Source organism: Elephantulus edwardii, unplaced genomic scaffold, assembly GCF_000299155.1.
Source record: "Elephantulus edwardii isolate Elephantulus edwardi_28Jun2011 unplaced genomic scaffold, EleEdw1.0 scaffold00017, whole genome shotgun sequence".
Lineage (NCBI taxonomy): Eukaryota > Metazoa > Chordata > Mammalia > Macroscelidea > Macroscelididae > Elephantulus > Elephantulus edwardii.
The window spans coordinates 14,313,623-14,330,926 of NW_006399767.1; the positions used below are offsets into that span (position 1 = coordinate 14,313,623).

Here is a 17,304-nt window from a genome sequence, read left to right on the forward strand (position 1 = left end):
GGCCTGTGTCTCAAGACCCTGAGATTTCCTTTTAATTGGAAGACTGGCCAGCAACCTTAAACCCTCCCACTGCTTCAAACCAACCTATTCTGGGCCAAAGGATCTCAGAGACCCTCCTTTCAGCCCCTAATTGTCTATTTTCTTAGAACAAATGCTGCAGTGTTCCCCTGTTCAGGCCTAGTCCCACCCAATCTGCATAAGCCAACTTCTGGCTCCTTTTCCCCTCCTTTGCTGGACAGCTGTGTCCACATTTGCTTCTTCATTCCTGCATGTCCTCGATTTCCTAACCTCCTCTCCAGCTTGCCTGTCCTCTTTTCCTTGTGTGTCACAGGTGCCACGATGGTGGGGGAACTCCGCTACAGAGAATTCAGGGTGCCACTGGGACCCGGCCTGCATGCCTACCCTGATGAGCTGATCCGACAGCGGATGGGCCCTGATGGGCATCCCGAGTACCAGATCCGCTGGCTTATCCTCAGGCGTGGAGATGATGGGGATGGGGGCTCTAGCCAAGTGGACTGCAAGGCCGAGCACATCCTCTTGTGGATGTCCAATGATGAGATCTATGCCAACTGCCACAAGATGCTGGGCGAGGATGGCCAGGTCATCGGGCCTTCCTCCCAGGAGTCTTCGGGGGAGACTGGAGCCCTGGACAAGTCGGTCCTAGGGGAGATGGAGACTGATGTGAAAACCTTGATTCAGAGGGCCCTTCGACAGCTGCAGGAATATGTGGGCACCATCCCGCCTGCCCCTCTGCTTCATACTGTCCATGTGCTCAGTGCCTATGCCAGCATTGAACCCCTCACAGGGATCTTCAAAGACCCAACGGTCCTGGACTTGCTCATGCAGATGTTGAGTAGTCCTGATTATCAGATGCGCTGGAGCGCGGGCCGGATGATCCAAGCCCTGTCTTCGCATGATGCTGGTGAGAACCAGTGAGGGGAGGATGGGAAGCAGGAAGTGGGGCTGGGTCAGCTCAGGGACTTTCAAGACACTGTGACAGCAGCTTCTGACCTCATCAGTAGGTAAATGAGTGCTGCTGTAATCTTAAAGTGGAAGAAGAAGTGGGAAAAGGGGGAGTGTTTATGCAGGTAGAAGAAAGGCTCTAAATCCTCAGGAACTGCAAATGAGCTTTCTATACAAAGTAAGAATTGAAACTGCTGCAGGTTTCACATATGTTGTTATTAACTATGTCAATTTCAACACACATTGATCCCTCTGGTAGCCTGGGGGTAAGAAGCTGCACTGTAATCCCAAAGGAACACAGTTTGAACCTACTAGCTGCTCTGCAAGAGAAAGATGGGGTAGCCTCCTGTATGATTTACTGCCTCTGAAAACCCACTGTAGGGTCAGCTGTGGGTCAGTTCTGACTTGATGGCACACAACAACAGAGTTTTCTTAGTTGTACTCTTTAGAGCTCTGGTAGTTTTGTCCCTGGGGAGTTGCACAGCTAACCCAAAGGTGGCGCCTCTGGTGGTTGGAATCCACCAGTGACTCCACAGGGAGCAGGTGGTGAGGAAGATGGACAGTCTTTGTCCATGTAATTTACAGATTCAGAAAATCTGTTGGAGGCTCAGCTGTGAGTTGGTTCCAACTTGATGGCATTGAATTAAATCTTTACAGGATATTTAAGGAAGCAGTTTGCCACATCATTCTCCCCTGAAGCCACTGGGTGGGTTTGATCTGGCAGCCTTTTTGCTTAGCAGCCAAGCATTTAAACATTGTGCTTCTAGGGCTCTTGCAGAAAGAGAGAGAGAGAGAGTGTGTGTGTGTGTTGGAATAGTGTGTTGTGCTAGCCAGAAAGTCAGGGCTTTGAATCCACCACCCTTTCTGCAGGAGAAAGATGAACAGTCTTCTCCTGTAAAGATTTATAGCCTCAGAAACCTGACAGAAGGTGGCTGTGAGTTGAAATCCATGTCATTGGCAGTGTATGTGTGTTTGTGTGTCCGTCCATGCCCTTTATTATTGTAGTGGTTAAGTTCTCCTGACTGAAAGGTCAGTAATTTGAACCAACCACCTGCTCCCTTGAGAGATAGATGTGGCAGTTGGCTTCCATAAAGATTTACAGCCTTGGAACTGTGAGGCAGTTTTACTCTGTCCTGTAGGGTTACTATGACTCAGAGTCTCCTTTGACAGCGGTGAAAGTGAGTCTTGGGATGTAAATAAGAAAGTACATTCTGGTTTTTTAAACAACCAAGTTTTCCTAGTGTGTAGTGGTAAAATAACTAGACAGAGAGTAGATTGTCTAGGAGATATTCATGGCAAGATTGAGATTAGGGAGCAGTTACTGATTGGGGTGTGGGTTACAGGGACTCGGACCCAGATCCTCCTGTCACTGAGCCAGCAAGAGGCCATTGAGAAGCACTTGGATTTCGACAGCCGCTGCGCTCTGTTGGCACTATTTGCACAGGCCACACTCTCTGAACATCCTATTTCTTTCGAAGGTGTTCAGCTGCCACAGGTATTCTGTGGGAATCAGAGGGTGGGAAAAGCCATGAACAAGATCTTGGGACCAAACTTTGGTACCTATTTATAGATAATAATGTAGGAAGGAGAACTAAAGCTTGGCCCAGATGGGCACAGGCCAAAGGTTGTATCCTACAGGTCCCAGGAAGGCTCCTCTTCTCCCTGGTGAAGGGCTATTTGCATGTTACCTCACTCCTGGATCAACTGAACGACAGTGCTGCAGAACGAGGGCTCCAGAACAACTCAGTTCCTGAGGAGTTCAATGGGGAGAGGAGCCGGCTAGAACTGGAATTCAGTATGGCCATGGGCAGCTTGATCACAGAGTTGGTGCAGGTCATGCGCTGGGACCGGGCCTCCTCCAGCAGACAGGGGAGATGGATAAGGCCTACCTCGTCCATTTTCCAACGCCACCCTGAAGATGCAGACCCTGGGCTCCCAGCTGCCCAAGCCCAGCCTGCCCCCAGGCGGTCACGGCGGTTTCGCCCTCGCACTGAGTTTGCAAGTGGCAATACCTATGCCTTGTATGTGCGGGATACCCTCCAGCCAGGGATGCGAGTGCGCATGCTGGATGATTATGAAGAGATCAGAGCTGGGGACGAGGGCGAGTTCCAGCAGAGCAACAATGGTGTGCCCCCTGTGCAGGTGAGTGGGAGTGGCAGTGGGACACTGAGGACGTGGCTGGGCTGTCGTGCAGAAGGCTCTGCCAGCCACTCCTGAGGAGAAAACTAGGGGGAACTGGAATGGTAAAAAAAGATGAGCAATTGACTCCTCAGGAGAGAGCTCATTTGGAGGGCTGAGAAAAATCTGGGAAAGAATGTCAAGTCAAGGAGAGACTCAACCCAGGGAGCAGAAACTGAGATGGCAGAGGTTAGGGAGACAAGGGCATGAGCTGGTTGTCAAGGATGAATGTGAGGAGATTTCTGGCTGGAACAAAGGGAAAAGAAAAGCAGAGGCACATAAATACAGTTAGTGCAAAGGACCTTAACTTCCATGATCCCTAGGCCAGAAGAACTAGATGGTGCCCACCCACCAACGCAAAACACTCTAAAAAGAGGTTACAGTAGAAGGCCCTGGATAGAGTGGGGGAAAGTGGAACAAACCTCACAAACATAAAAAGCTTGGACTATCTGGTAGAGACTAGTAGAACCCCCAAGATGGCTTTTAGTTACCCTCAAACCTGGAACAAAACACCTCTGTGCATTAACTTTGTACCAAATAACAGACATGCCTATAAAATGGCCAGTTACACAGGGGGGCACTCACTCCTTAGCCAAATAAGTAAGGCCCAAGGAGCAGCATTTTTCCATGTAGAAATCCCAGAAAGCAGAAAGAGGAAGGGTAGAAGGAATAATGGAAATGAGAATTATCCGGAGGAAGTAGGAACGTGTTTATTCCATTCTGGGTGTCCCAATTAATGTTATAAACCAAAATGTGCATGAATGGCTTAGTACAAAACCAATTTGATTTGTAAAATTCACTTAAATCATAATTTTTTAAAACAAAAAAGGTTAAGAGCAAAGGGGAGGTCATAAGATTGCATCATTTGGTGGGTAAAGGGAGGTAGGATAAAGGAAATGGGAACGATCCAGTGGGGATCTAGAAAGACAGGGTGATGATGGGCATGGTTTAATGGTGATTGATTTTCTAAAACATAATAAGAATGATTGTATGAACCACAATGAATTAAAGATACAAATGTATACAATGATGTATACAAATATATACAAATTTTGTATGCAAACCAATGTAAAATTTAAAAACAAATTTTAAAAAATATAGAAAATATTTCCCCAGTAGGGAAAGGGGGTGTGTATGTGTGTATTCACACTCGCTTTTCCCCCCCGCTATGCTGCTGTCTTATTATCTGGGATTCCCCCCCCCCCCCAACTTGGCCTGAGGTGGGCACTCTACAGACTCTATGTCTTCATCACTGAGTCTCAGGCCCCGTTAGGTGAGCTCCCTCCTTCCCTCTCTTCTCCAGGTGCTATGGGAATCAACAGGCCGCACCTACTGGGTACACTGGCACATGTTGGAGATCCTGGGCTTTGAGGAAGACATTGAAGAGATGGCGGATGCTGAGGAAAACCAAGGGGCAGTAGGCAGTGGAGCCCTGGGTGTAGGTGAGCCCAAGGGAAAAGCAGGGGTCAGCTGTGCACAGGGGAGCCATGGTCCGGCTGGGTAGACTGTGACATGCCTGTACCCCCTGACCCACTTCTCCAGCCTTGCCCTCATGGAGGTGGAAGCCCATGGCAGAGCTCTATGCTGTGCCTTATGCTCAGCCAGAGGATGAGGATGCTGAGGAGAGCGAGCACCTAACCCAGGCTGAATGGTGGGAGCTGCTGTTCTTCATTAAGAAGCTGGATGTCTCTGACCATCAAGAGGTTCTGCAGATCCTCCAGGAGAATCTGGATGGGCAGGTAGAGCTGACCTGGAGATACAGGGAGGTTGGAGGGCTCCTTTGTGATAGAGCTTGGGGGAGGCTTAAATTGCGCAGTGAAGGTCAGAGAGTGCAAGAGACCCCAGAAGAACAATCTAGAATGTCCCAACATATCGGAAGGCTGTTGAGAGGAGCAAGCTGCCTGCCTTGAATGGTCTAAATTAAAACCCTCCTGAGCGCTCCCTGCAGTGAGAACTTCTGCCCACAGATTTTGGATGATGAGCTCTTGGCTGAGCTGGGCGTGCCCATAGAGCTGGCCCAGGATCTGCTACTGGCTTTGCCTCAGCGACTTGATGACAGTGACCTCCGGGACCTACTCAATAGCCGTGTCTACAAGAAGTATGGGACTGAGGCCCTGGCTGGGCAGCCAGCCTACCCACTCCTTCTAGAAGTTCCACAAGATGCCTTCCTGCTGGGAGCCCAGGCCCAGCCTCAGAAATCAAATGATGTAGCCAGCGCTGAAGGTAGGACATCCGGACAGACCGAGCAGCTAAGCAGACCTGTCTTTGGGGAAGCTTAAGCATAAGAGAGAGGTCTGAGCTAATTTCTTGGCAATCCCACCTGGAAGAGAGGACACCTTAGGAAAATTTCAGACTATGAGGCAAATGGCAAGTGGAGAAGAGTGCATTTGGCTTCCTTCAAGGAATGGAGGATGTAAAGTTAGGATGTCAAATTGCAAGAGGTTTTAAAGAGTTGAAAAGCCCTCGCCCATATTTAACCTTTTCTGTTAAAGGGAGATATAGAGTAGTGCACCATTTTAAATGGAAGGATATGTTCTATTTTCATATGGGAAGCCACTAAGAACATAAACTATAAAATTTGTTATGAAGCAGTTGGTTGCATAAACCCAATGGAATATATTGTAATGTCTTAAAACCTCACTTTGCGTGGTTACCAGTTGCCAGTGAGTCAGCGTCTACTCCCACCCGTGACAGCACCACATGTGGCAGTGTAGAGCTGAGCTCCAGGGGGTTTTCAACAGCTCATACTTTGGTAGTGGATCCCCACGCCTTTCTCCTCAGGCACCTCTAGGAAACTCAGACCTCTAATATCTTGGTTGGCAGCTGAGCACATTAATACTTTGCTCCTCCAAGGACTGAAAGCCCCAAAAAATAAAAAAAAAAAATTTTCAGAAGAAATTCAGAAAAAAGATTGTCACAAACAATGGCCAATTCCCTCTTCTTGTAGCCAAAGAACCCGAGTCTCAGTGTTCTGACACTCCCCTGCAGCACCTGGTAGAGGGCTGTGGTCCAGCAGGGAAAGTCCTCCTGGATCTGGAGCGAGCTCTGGGCACAGAGGGCTCCCTGGAAGGCGAGGCCAGGCCACTCGTGCTACAGCTCCAGCGGCAGCCATGGCCTTTCCTCACACTCATGCAGAGCCTCAGCACACCAGCCTCCAACAGGGCTCTGCACCTGACTGCTTTGAGGTGAGAGGGTGTTGAGAGGTGGGGTCGTGTCAAGGAAGGCGTCTCTGAGGTTGGCTGGACATTCCTCTGGTGTCTTGCCCCCTGCTCCCCAGAATCCTGACACAGTTGGTGGACTTTCCTGAGGCGCTGCTGCTGCCCTGGCATGAGGCCATGGATGCCTGTGTGGCCTGCCTGCGGTCCCCAAGCACTGACCAAGAGGTACCTCTGCCTGGTCAGGACAAGGCTGGGAGGGAGAGGACGCATGGCAGCTCCTGGTGAGGCTGCCACCCCAAGCAAGTTCTGGAGGGCATGATGGAGTCCTTGGGGGTCTTGATCCTCTGGTTGGGGTTCTGGTTTTAAAACGGAATTTTATTTTTTTTAAATAGGTAATACATTCATACGGTTCACAAATCAAAACGATGTAACAAGGTAGTTAGAGTGAGAAGTCTTGTTCCCACTTGAATCCCTGTTCTCCCGATGCCCCCTACACATCCCTAATTGTTAACCACGTGGATTAATTTATGTACCCTTTCTATGTTTTTTATGAAAATATAAACAAACACAAAATCTAATCTATCTATCATCTATCTATCTATCTATCTATCTATCTATCTATCTATCTATCTATCTATCTATCTGTCTCTGTACTTATGTATGTATAAGGAGCCCTTATCTAAGCATTGGGCTGCTAACCCTGAAGTCAGATTTTGAACCCACCAGCCACTTTGTAGGAGATGAGGCCATCAGCTCCCACAAAGATTGACAGCTTCAGAACCCCTATGGGGAAGGTCTGCTCTGTCTTACAAGATTCCTATGAGTTGGAACTGACTCAGTGGCAAACAGTTGGGCTGGGTTTTATGTGTGTATTTTAAAACCAGTTGCCAATGACTCAGTTCTGACTCCTGATTGACCCTGTATGTGCCAGAGTCAAGTTGTGTGCTCCACAGGGTTTCTCAGAGCTGATTTTTCCGAAGTCGATCACCAGGCCTTTCTTCTGAGGCACCTTGGGGTAGACACAACCTCCAATTATTCATTTAGCAGCTCACCACATTTAGATGACCCAGGGGCCCAGTACATAATAATATTTCTACTGTGTGTTGATACAGAGAAAAAGTACACTGAAAGTGTCAAAAGTGCATTTTTAGAATTGCCTGGGTCGGTGGAAGAAAGGGGAATGAAGGTAGCAAGAGGGGCCCATTGGTTAGCAGAGTCCCCTGCAGTAGCGACAGAATAGTCTTAGACACAGAAGGCTTGAGGAGGGACCAGAGAACAACGATGGTGCTGACGGTGGGGGTGGGTGTCTACAGTACACACCTTTGGTAATTTCCCAGAACTTTCTTTTCTGAGTGGAGGATTTCCTGAATTTCCACACACAAAAATCCAGTCCCTATTAGCCCCCTCCTACCTTCAGGGTGTCTGGTCTTAGAGAACAGAGTTCTCATCACACAGACTCCGAGTTTGACTCTTGGGACAGCTGGCCCTGAAAAGAACAAACCCAGGGATGCTCTGAGCCCCTGCTGTCAACATAATGAGTGGTCCTAAAACCCAGGGCACCTCTTGGCTTTAAATCCTTTCAGCTTGTCTTTGGTTCTTTAACTCCACCTGCCTCTCCTGTCTCCCGACTACCCTCTGTCCATGCCTTATTACCCCCTCACTCTGTCTTGTTCACTGTAGTCTCCCCAGCACTTGGCACACAGTGGGTGTAAAGTAGATAGGGGTGAAGAGCCCTCATGGTCCCTGCCTGTCCCCTTTACGCCCCATCTCCTGTCCCTCTGCCAGGTCCTTCAGGAGCTCATCTCCTTCCTGCACCGCCTGACCTCAGCAAGCAGGGACTATGCTGTGGTGCTGAACCAGCTGGGTGCCCGAGACGCAATCTCTAAGGCCCTGGAGAAGCACCAGGGGAAGCTGGAGCTGGCCCAGGAGCTGCGGGACATGGTGTTCAAGTGTGAGAAGCACGCCCACCTCTACCGGAGACTCCTCACCAACGTCCTGGGAGGCTGCATCCAGGTCAGGAGAAGGGGCACTGGAAGGGGAGACAATGGGTTCAACTGAGTGAGAATACAGAACCATAACAAAGGTGTTACAAGAGACTGTTCCAGAAGATCAGGAAGAGCAGGTGATTGAGCATCACAGGAGCTGCCACTTGTTATTCTCTCTTAACCTTCTTGGCACAGATGGTGCTGGGCCAGATTGAAGACCACAGACGAACCCACCGGGCCATCAACATCCCCTTCTTTGATGTGTTCCTCAGATATCTATGCCAGGGTCTGTGCCTGTCCGTCCATGTCCCACACCAGCATGCTTTCCCTTCCTCTCCACTTCCCACTAGACTGTGACCTCCCCCTTTCCACTTGGCCCCAGGCTCCAGTGTGGAAATGAAGGAGGACAAGTGCTGGGAGAAGATTGAGGTGTCTTCCAATCAGCAGCAGGCCAGCCGGCTGACAGATCGCAATCCCAAGACCTACTGGGAGTCCAGCGGCAGCGCCGGGTCCCACGCCATCACCTTGCACATGCACCAGGGCATCCTCGTGAGGTAACACATTCCACTCCTAAGCTCAGCCTCTGTTGACACTTTCTTGTGACTTGTCTGTGTTTGTCTTGGGGATGGCATCATATTCGGGGTATGATCAAGAGTCTCTTGGGCTGACAGGGTGCTCTTTTGACTGGTCCTTTCTTTGCGCTCTTAGGCAGCTGACTCTGCTGGTGGCCAGCGAGGACTCAAGCTACATGCCGGCCAGGGTGGTGGTAGTTGGGGGCGACAGCACCAACTCTCTTAACACGGAACTCACCTCGGTAGGGACACAAGGGTTTCTTGACCACCCTCATGGGCTCCCACTCCTGTTCAGACCATTAACCTCTTAAATGTGTATTCATCGGGAACCCTCAGAAGGTGGCATCCCGGGTCATTGTGTGCTGCATTAGACTCTGATTAAGGAGGTAGCATTCGGGCCTCACTCATCCGAGAGCTAGAGGAAGGAGGAAGCACAGTGCAGAAGGGGGCTGTCAGCACTCACTCTTAACCTGGAGTGACACCCACCTTCCAGGTCAACGTGATGCCCACCGCCAGCCGGGTGATCCTCCTGGAGAACCTGAACCACTTCTGGCCCATCATCCAAATCCGCATAAAGCGCTGCCAGCAGGTGGGGCAGGGGGTGTGGAGACAACCCTGGTGAGGGGCTCTGCATGCAGGAATGTTGCATGTCTGGGGCCAGAGCTCCAGGTTGGGCCACAGGTGGCTGCAGGGATGAGGCCGGAGGGGGTGGCCAGCCCCAGCTGTCCTGAGGAGAGTGTGGGACAGCTGAGAACAGGCTGTGCTCGCTGCAGGGTGGCATCGACACACGAATTCGAGGGGTAGAGGTCCTGGGCCCTAAGCCCAACTTCTGGCCAGTTTTCCGGGAGCAGCTGTGTCGACACACACGCCTCTTCTACATGGTTCGGGCACAGGCCTGGAGCCAGGATATAGCTGAGGACCGAAGGAGCCTGCTCCACCTCAGCTCTAGGTGTGTGTATGTTTGTATGTGTGCCCCTGTGTCTGCACCAAGAGTAGATGATTGCACGTGGCTGAGGGGTAGTGTTCTGTGGAGGAGTGAGATGGAAGATTCATGGGCTGGGGCTGGATCATTCTCAGGTTTCAGAAGTGGAGGGGCAGTGATGGGACCCACTAGCTAACAAAGGGTGGTCTTAAATATTGAGTAAGGTTTTGATCTGTTTGCTGAATGAACACTGAGGTCATTTACACTTCAGTCCCCTGACATCCCACCTCATCTCCCATCACCAGACTCAATGGGGCTCTGCGCCAGGAGCAGAATTTTGCTGACAATTTCCTCCCTGATGAGGAGGCCGCCCAAGCCCTGGGCAAGACCTGCTGGGAGGCCCTGGTCAGCCCCCTGGTGCAGAGCATCACCTCCTCAGGTAAGCAGCTCAGTGATGCCTAACCCCTTTTACCATTCCACTGTGTGGCCCTGCTAGCTAGCTTTTTCCCCCTCCCCCGAACCCCAGAGCCACACAAGCTATGTTCTTAGCCTGTTTGGTACAACCATTTGTGTCCCTTCAGTGCCCCTACCTACAGCCCGTTTCCCTCACAGCCCCAGTACCTCTCCTCACAGCTCCTTACAACCCTAATGCCCCTCCTCACAGCGCCAGTTTCCCTCATAGCCCCAGTTCCTCCTCACAGTCTGTTTTCCTGATAGCATCTCACAGTACCTCACAGCCCTAGCGCCCTTCCTCACAGTCCGTTTCCCTCATAGTTCCTGTGCCCCTCCTCACTGCCTCAGTTTCCCTCACAGCACCAATGTCCCTCCTCACAGCCTCAGTTCCCATGTCTCTCATTTGACACCAGAAGGTAAGGAGGGGCCCTGCTGTCCCCACTGGTTCTCTCCTGCCCTGACTCCTGTGCTGTTTCATTCAGTATCTCTTCCTCTACCCTCCCTTGTGACGCAGCCTCTCCTCACACCTTGCAGGCATACCCTGACTCGCTTTCCTCGCCCTGCAGATGAGGATGGAGTTAGCCCCCTGGGCTGGCTGCTGGACCAGTACCTGGAGTGTCGGGAGGCTTCGCACAACCCCCAGAGCCGAGCGGCAGCCTTCTCCTCGCGTGTGCGCCGCCTCACCCACCTGCTGGTGCACGTTGAGTCCTGCGAGGTGCCCACTCCAGTGGTGGCCAGTCCTCGGCCCAGTGAGTCCTAGGAATTCAGGCAGGGAGCTGCTGATGGGAGCTTTTGCCAGTATAAAGGCTTAGATTGTACACAGCAGACTGTCTCACTCTTCCCGTCCTAGACTGGGGGCCTGTTATCTTCCAGGTCTGTGGCACATCCCCTTGTAAGGACATTCTCAAGTGGCAGTATGTCAGGAAGGGCCACAGGTCTCACCTTTGGACCTGGAAGCGGAGGGACCATGCTCACTTTGCCTCTGCCCCTTTGTCTCTACAGAAGGCAGGAACAGAAGCCACGACTGGAGCTCCCTGACAACCCGGGGGCTTCCAAGCAGCATCATGAGGAACCTGACACGCTGTTGGCGGGCGGTGGTGGAGCAGCAGGTGGGCAGGGAGAGGTGTGGAGGCAGACAGGTGGGTACCAAGGATGGCACGCCTTGTTACACTCCTGCCCCTGCCCTTCAGGTGAACAAGTTCCTGGCTGCAAACTGGCAAGACGATGACTTTGTGCCACGCTATTGTGAACACTTTGATAAGCTGCAGAAATCAAGCTCTGAGCTGTTTGGACCCCGGGCAGCCTTCTTGCTGGCACTGCAGAATGGCTGTGCAGGGGCCTTACTGAAGCTCCCCTTTCCCACAGCCACCCATGTAAGCCTGTCCCCACACATGCTCCCTTCTCCACACCCCCAAAAGGCCCATCCTTCCAGTCCCACTCAAGAGTAAACATGTAGATCCTGTATGATTTTCTTTAAACAGAGGGGATATGTGTGTGTGTGTGTGATTGTAACTGTATTAACAAAAATCTTAAGAGAAATCCAAAGCCTCTGACCCTAATCTGATTTGATGTACTCGTGTTTTTATAGATGATTTAACATCATTTACTCACATGAGTAGGTAGAATGCGCTCTCCTGTTTGTTCTTTTATCATGGTAAATATGCAGGTAATAAAACAATTACCATTATCATCTTCACAAGGACAGTGACATTAATTATGCTTATCATGTTGTTTAATCATCACCATTCATCATTCCAGAAATCTTCCACCACCTCTTCTCTTGCTTTCTTGTGACTCTCATATCAGAAACCTGTTATATCAGTCAGTATGGCTCTTTGTCCAGGCGTTCTTGTATAAACTCCATCTAATGGTTGTATTCTCATTTGCTTAATCAATGTTATTCATTTAACAGATACACAAGTAGCACGTAAAATATGTCAAGCACTGGGATAGAAGCTGAAGATAGAACAATGAGCAGATAGATAAAAGTCCCTTTTCTTTTTTATTATTATTTTTACGTGTACCGTCAAATCAGATCTGACTGGTACAGGAGGATATTGCGCCTCCTTCTCCGGCAGAGCATCTGGTGGATTCGAACCGTGTTCCTCTGGGATTGCAGTGCAGCGTCTTGCCACTAGGCCACCAGAGCTCCCCAAAAAGTCCCTTTTCTTAAAATAAGTGGTCTTATGGGGGGAGCTTCACAACTAAGACAAGGATAGACGAAGATAATGAGCACTCTGATAAGCCAAGTTGGGTGGATGGTGCATGATCCAGGGGCTTCTTGAATTGCTTTCCGTTCATCTCTTATTATTAACCCTGTCTGGTGATCATCTGTGTGTGTAGAACTTTTTCCCTAGTTTAAATGGTTGTTACTGGTTTAATTTTTCTGACATGGTCTATGTGACTAATGAACATTCTGTAACTGTTAAGGGGTAGTTTCATAATTGTCCACAAGTTTACAAAATGCTTTTATATAAATGTGCTGCACAATTATGAAGCTGCCACGCCTTCCTCTGGGCCTTCCTGGCCTTTCCCACCTGCCTGCTCATGGCTGTCCTGTGCCCTTCCCCATGTCCAGGTGAGTGAGCAGTTTGCTCGACAAATCGACCAGCGGATCCAGGGCAGCCGAATCGGTGGAGCCCGGGGAATGGAGATGCTGGCACAACTGCAGCGATGCCTGGAGACTGTGCTAGTGTTCTCTGGCCTGGAGATGGCCACAACCTTTGAGCATTATTACCAGTGAGTGGAAAAGGGGTGAGATGAGGGAAGCAGCATGATCAGGTCAGGGCCAATTTCTGGGGCAGAGCAAAGATCCTGGGCAGAGCAGCCGGGGCCTTGCTGGGCACCCACCCTGAGGCACAGCCTGGCCTGTGTGTGCTGCAGGCACTACATGGCGGACCGACTCCTGGGCCTGGGCCCAAGCTGGCTGGAGGGGGCCGTGCTGGAGCAGATTGGTCCCTGTTTCCCCAACCGCCTCCCCCAGCAGATGCTGCAGAGCCTGAGCACCGCAGAGGAGCTGCAGCACCAGTTCCATGTCTACCAGCTCCAGAGGCTTGACCAGGAACTCCTCAAGCTGGACGATACAGAGAAGAAAATACAGGTAGGGGTCAGGGCAGGGTTGAGCAAATGGAAAAGTAGGAAGGCCAACGGTTAAGAAGAAGGCGATGGCAAGAGAAGGCCCCCTGCCCCCCTGTGTTCCTGCAGGTGGGTCATGAGGCCAGCCGCCAGGAGAATGAACGAGAGGAAGCCGAAGCTGGTGTTGAGGGAGAGGAGGAGAATGAGAATGAGGATCTCTACTACGAAGGTGCCATGCCTGAAGTGCCTGTGCTCGTCCTGTCGCCACGCTGCTGGCCCACCTCCTCGATCTCCCACATGTTGAACCCCAGGATCTGCCTACCCTCCTACCTGAGGGGACCTTTAAACCGATACTCCAACTTCTATAACAAGAGTGAGGAGCAGGCGGATGGAGGGAACTGGGCACTTTGAATGGGTTGGGGGAGGTGCTGGAAAAGGACTTGGGTCTCTGGGGCTGGAGCCTTGATGTGGAGAGAGATGGTCTGTAGAGATCAGCAGCTCTCGGGCAGTGAGGAAGGAAGTGGATTTGAGGAGAGGGAGCAGGAGCTTGGTTTTCAGGGATAGAGTGGGGAGGCTATCAGGTACCAGGTTCCCAGATTGCTGCCTGTCTCTCTGTAAAATACTACTCAGGAACCTCTTTGCAGTTGATGAGGAAGTGGGAGACAGGGGCCACCTGAAGGCTTTTCCCTGTGGGCAAGTGTTTGCCTATCTCACTTTCATTGCTCTCAAGTCAGAACTGACTCACAGCTGACTTTCCATTGGGTTTCGGAAGCCATAAATTGCATGGGAGGAGATTGCCCATCTTGTTAAAGCTTTTGATGGACTTGAACTTTGTTGTGGACCTTCTAGTGAGTTTTCAGAGGCAGTTAATCACATAGGAGATTGCCCATCCTACTACCAGTGCAGCTGATGGATCTGAACTGCTTGCCTTTGGTATGACAACACAGCGCCTCACCACTCAGCTACCGACTACACCATCCATTATCCTAAGCTCGGTGATGGGAAGACACACAGAGTGTCTTCAGGGAATGCTCAGTTTTATGGGCAGTACCAATTCTTTCCTCTGGGATATTCTGGTCTGATGAGAACACTCATCATTCCTCTTTTCATGATGAAACTCCTTGAAGGCACTGATCAGAGCCTGCCTGATACAGAGATAGGCCCAGGTGGACCCACAGACCCTAGGCTGACCAGGAAGGCAGACAGAGAAAAGGTTGCCATCTAGAAATTCGGCTAGGAACACCGTATCCACCAATTCTGCGGCCTTACTCCCTTGCAGACGTCAAAGGGAGAAAACCTTACCCATTCCTGTACCTTTACTCCAGCTCTAACCCACCATTCCTCTTCCTTCCTGCCTCTCTTGTCCCTGATGCTTCCCCAGGCCAGAGTCACCCTGGCATGGAGCAAAGTCCACAGAGACGGCTACAATGGACGTGGCTGGGCCGGGCTGAGGTGCAGTATGGGGATCAGACTCTCCATGTGTCCACCGTGCAGATGTGGCTGCTGCTGTACCTTAATGACCTGAAGGTACCCCAGCCCCTCTGCTAACTCCCACATCGCTCCTCCCTTCTCCCCTAACCTTTGCCTTTGCCTCCCTTCCCTCTCTCCTCTCTTCTCCATCCTGGGGAGGCCCTAAATGTTTTGCTCATCTTTTCCTAAGGCCATCTCAGTGGAGACGCTGCTGGAGCTTTCTGGGCTCTCTCCAGACATGCTCAATTCAGCGATTGGACCGCTCACTTCTTCAAGAGGCCCCTTGGACCTCCAGGAGCAAAAGGATGCACCAGGAGGTATGTACTTGAGGCCAGAGAGATCTCTTCTGGGCCAAGTGGGCTTCCAACCCAGAGTGACCAGTGCTGCTCTCAGGGGTACTCAAGATTCGAGATGACAGTGAGGAGCCAAGGCCAAGGAGGGGCAACGTCTGGCTCATCCCACCCAAGACATACCTGAAAGCAGAGGATGAAGAGGGCCGGAACTTGGAGAAAAGGCGGAACCTCCTGAACTGCATCATTGTCCGAATCCTCAAGGCTTATGGGGATGAGGGGCTGCATATTGACCAGCTCGTTTGCCTGGTAGGCGGAGTGAGCACAGTGGGTAAGGTAGCTTTGGGGGAGGACAGTCCACAGGAGGGTATGTATTAGAAGCCCCTGGTTCTCTATGGAATTGGCAGATGTGAGCAGGGAGGTAAGGGATGGGCTTCCTGCCCTGGCAGCTTGCTGACGAGTGAAAGCTAGGGGTGAGGTAAGCACGGTACCTCTATCATCTCTCTGTTCCCATCCTATGACAGGTCCTGGACGCGTGGCAGAAGGGCCCGTGCCCTCCCCGGGATCTGGTTGGCAGCCTAGGTCAGGGGTCCGCCTGCAGCAGTACCGATGTGCTCTCCTGCGTCCTGCACCTCCTGGGCAAAGGCACGGTGAGGCGCCACGATGACCGGCCCCAGATGCTGTCATACGCTGTCCCGGTGACGGTGATGGAACCGCACACCGAGTCACTGAACCCAGGCTCGTCAGGCCCCAACCCACCTCTCACCTTCCACACTCTGCAGATTCGCTCTCGTGGGGTGCCCTATGCCACTGGCACTGGCACCCAGACCTTCTCTACCTTCCGATAGCCCTAGAAGGTTGGTCTAGGGGCACAGAGGGCAGGGGCTTTCTACAGAAATAAAGTGCATGAGTTTGCTTACATGCTTGTGGTATGTCTGGTGACTCGTGATCTGAGAAGTGCTGTGTGTGGGGCTCTTGCTTTGAAGCTGTCTCATGATATCCAGGCAGCCATTAGCGTGGAGACCCCCAGGTGATATAAGTGAGGTGCAGGGAATCAGGCATGACTCAGCAACCTCATCTCTAGATAAGGGGATTGCATGGATGGGGCTAGATCCTAGCCCCTTCTCAGAGGGCATGCTGTCAGCACTTTCACCTGGCAGGCTAGAGACCAGGCTCCGTGCTTACCTCAGCCCCTCAGCAGGTAGCTTGTGACTTAAGCAGATTAGCACAAAGGCTTCTTTTTGTCTGGAAACTGGACCAGAGTTACAGTACAGGTGGAGCAAGGCTTTGCTGACTCGAGAGCCTACTCTGGCCCAAACGCTGCCAGGAGTTTGGTAGCTATCTCTTGAGAAAGATGAATGTGATAAGGTGGAAGTCAGTCACTCAAGCGAAAACACTGCCAGGAGAATGGTCCCCTGGCGCCGACTCTGAGAAATGGACATGGGGAAAGTGAGGTGGATGTCAGTCCCTAAAGGGGAAATGCTGCACCATCCACTTATTTAAAGTACCTAGAACAGGCACATGCCTAGAAACCAAAGCTTACTAGTGGTTCCCAGGGTGGCTTTCCAAAGCTTAAAGAACTGGGGGGAAAAAATGGAGAAAAAAAAAATTTTTTTCAAGTCTCAAGTTTCAATACTGAGAATGCTATGGCCAAAATCTTGAATGATCCAGAATCCATCAAAATAAGATGGAGGGAATTCACAGTACTGTACCAAAAAGAATTAAACAACACTGAAATATTTTAGGAAGTTGTATGTGATCAAGACCTAATGGTAATGAAGTTCAAGTTGCACTGAAATTAAAAATAAGGTCCCAGATTCAGTGGGATACCAACTGACATGTTTCAACTAACAGACACAGCATCACTAGTGTATGCCAGGAACTTTGGAGGACAGTTTGCCTAGCTAATTGGCTGGAAGAGATCCATTATTTGTTCTCATTCCCAAGAAAAGTGACCCAACATAATGTAGAAATTATTGAACAAGATCCTTAATATCACATGCAAGCAAAACATTGCTTAAGATCATTCAGAAACAGAATTGTACATAGATAGGGAACTGTCAGAAGTTCAAGCAGATTTAGAAGAGGCACCAGGAATATCATTACTGATGTCAGATGGATCTTGGCTGGAGAAAACAAATAATCTCAGAATGTCTATTTGTGCTTTATTAACAATGCAAAAGCATTTGACTGTATAGATCATAACAAAGTATGGCTAGCATTGAGAAGAACGGGAAT

At 50.7% G+C, this 17,304-nt stretch overlaps 1 protein-coding gene across 1 annotated transcript; it reads left to right on the plus strand.

The window, feature by feature from the left end:
• Positions 1-336: 336 nt before the first annotated feature.
• CUL7 (cullin 7) lies at positions 337-15,914 on the plus strand. The gene is made up of 25 exons (XM_006881968.1): positions 337-922; positions 2,307-2,458; positions 2,602-3,105; positions 4,445-4,583; positions 4,684-4,880; positions 5,109-5,364; positions 6,089-6,326; positions 6,419-6,524; positions 8,085-8,312; positions 8,480-8,570; positions 8,667-8,838; positions 8,993-9,098; positions 9,350-9,445; positions 9,630-9,805; positions 10,084-10,217; positions 10,798-10,980; positions 11,234-11,340; positions 11,422-11,604; positions 12,810-12,970; positions 13,115-13,337; positions 13,436-13,679; positions 14,688-14,833; positions 14,967-15,093; positions 15,170-15,375; positions 15,591-15,914. Exons 1-25 carry the CDS (start codon positions 340-342, stop codon positions 15,912-15,914), a joined length of 5,082 nt encoding a protein of 1,693 aa, XP_006882030.1. The 5' UTR covers positions 337-339.
• Positions 15,915-17,304: the final 1,390 nt, after the last annotated feature.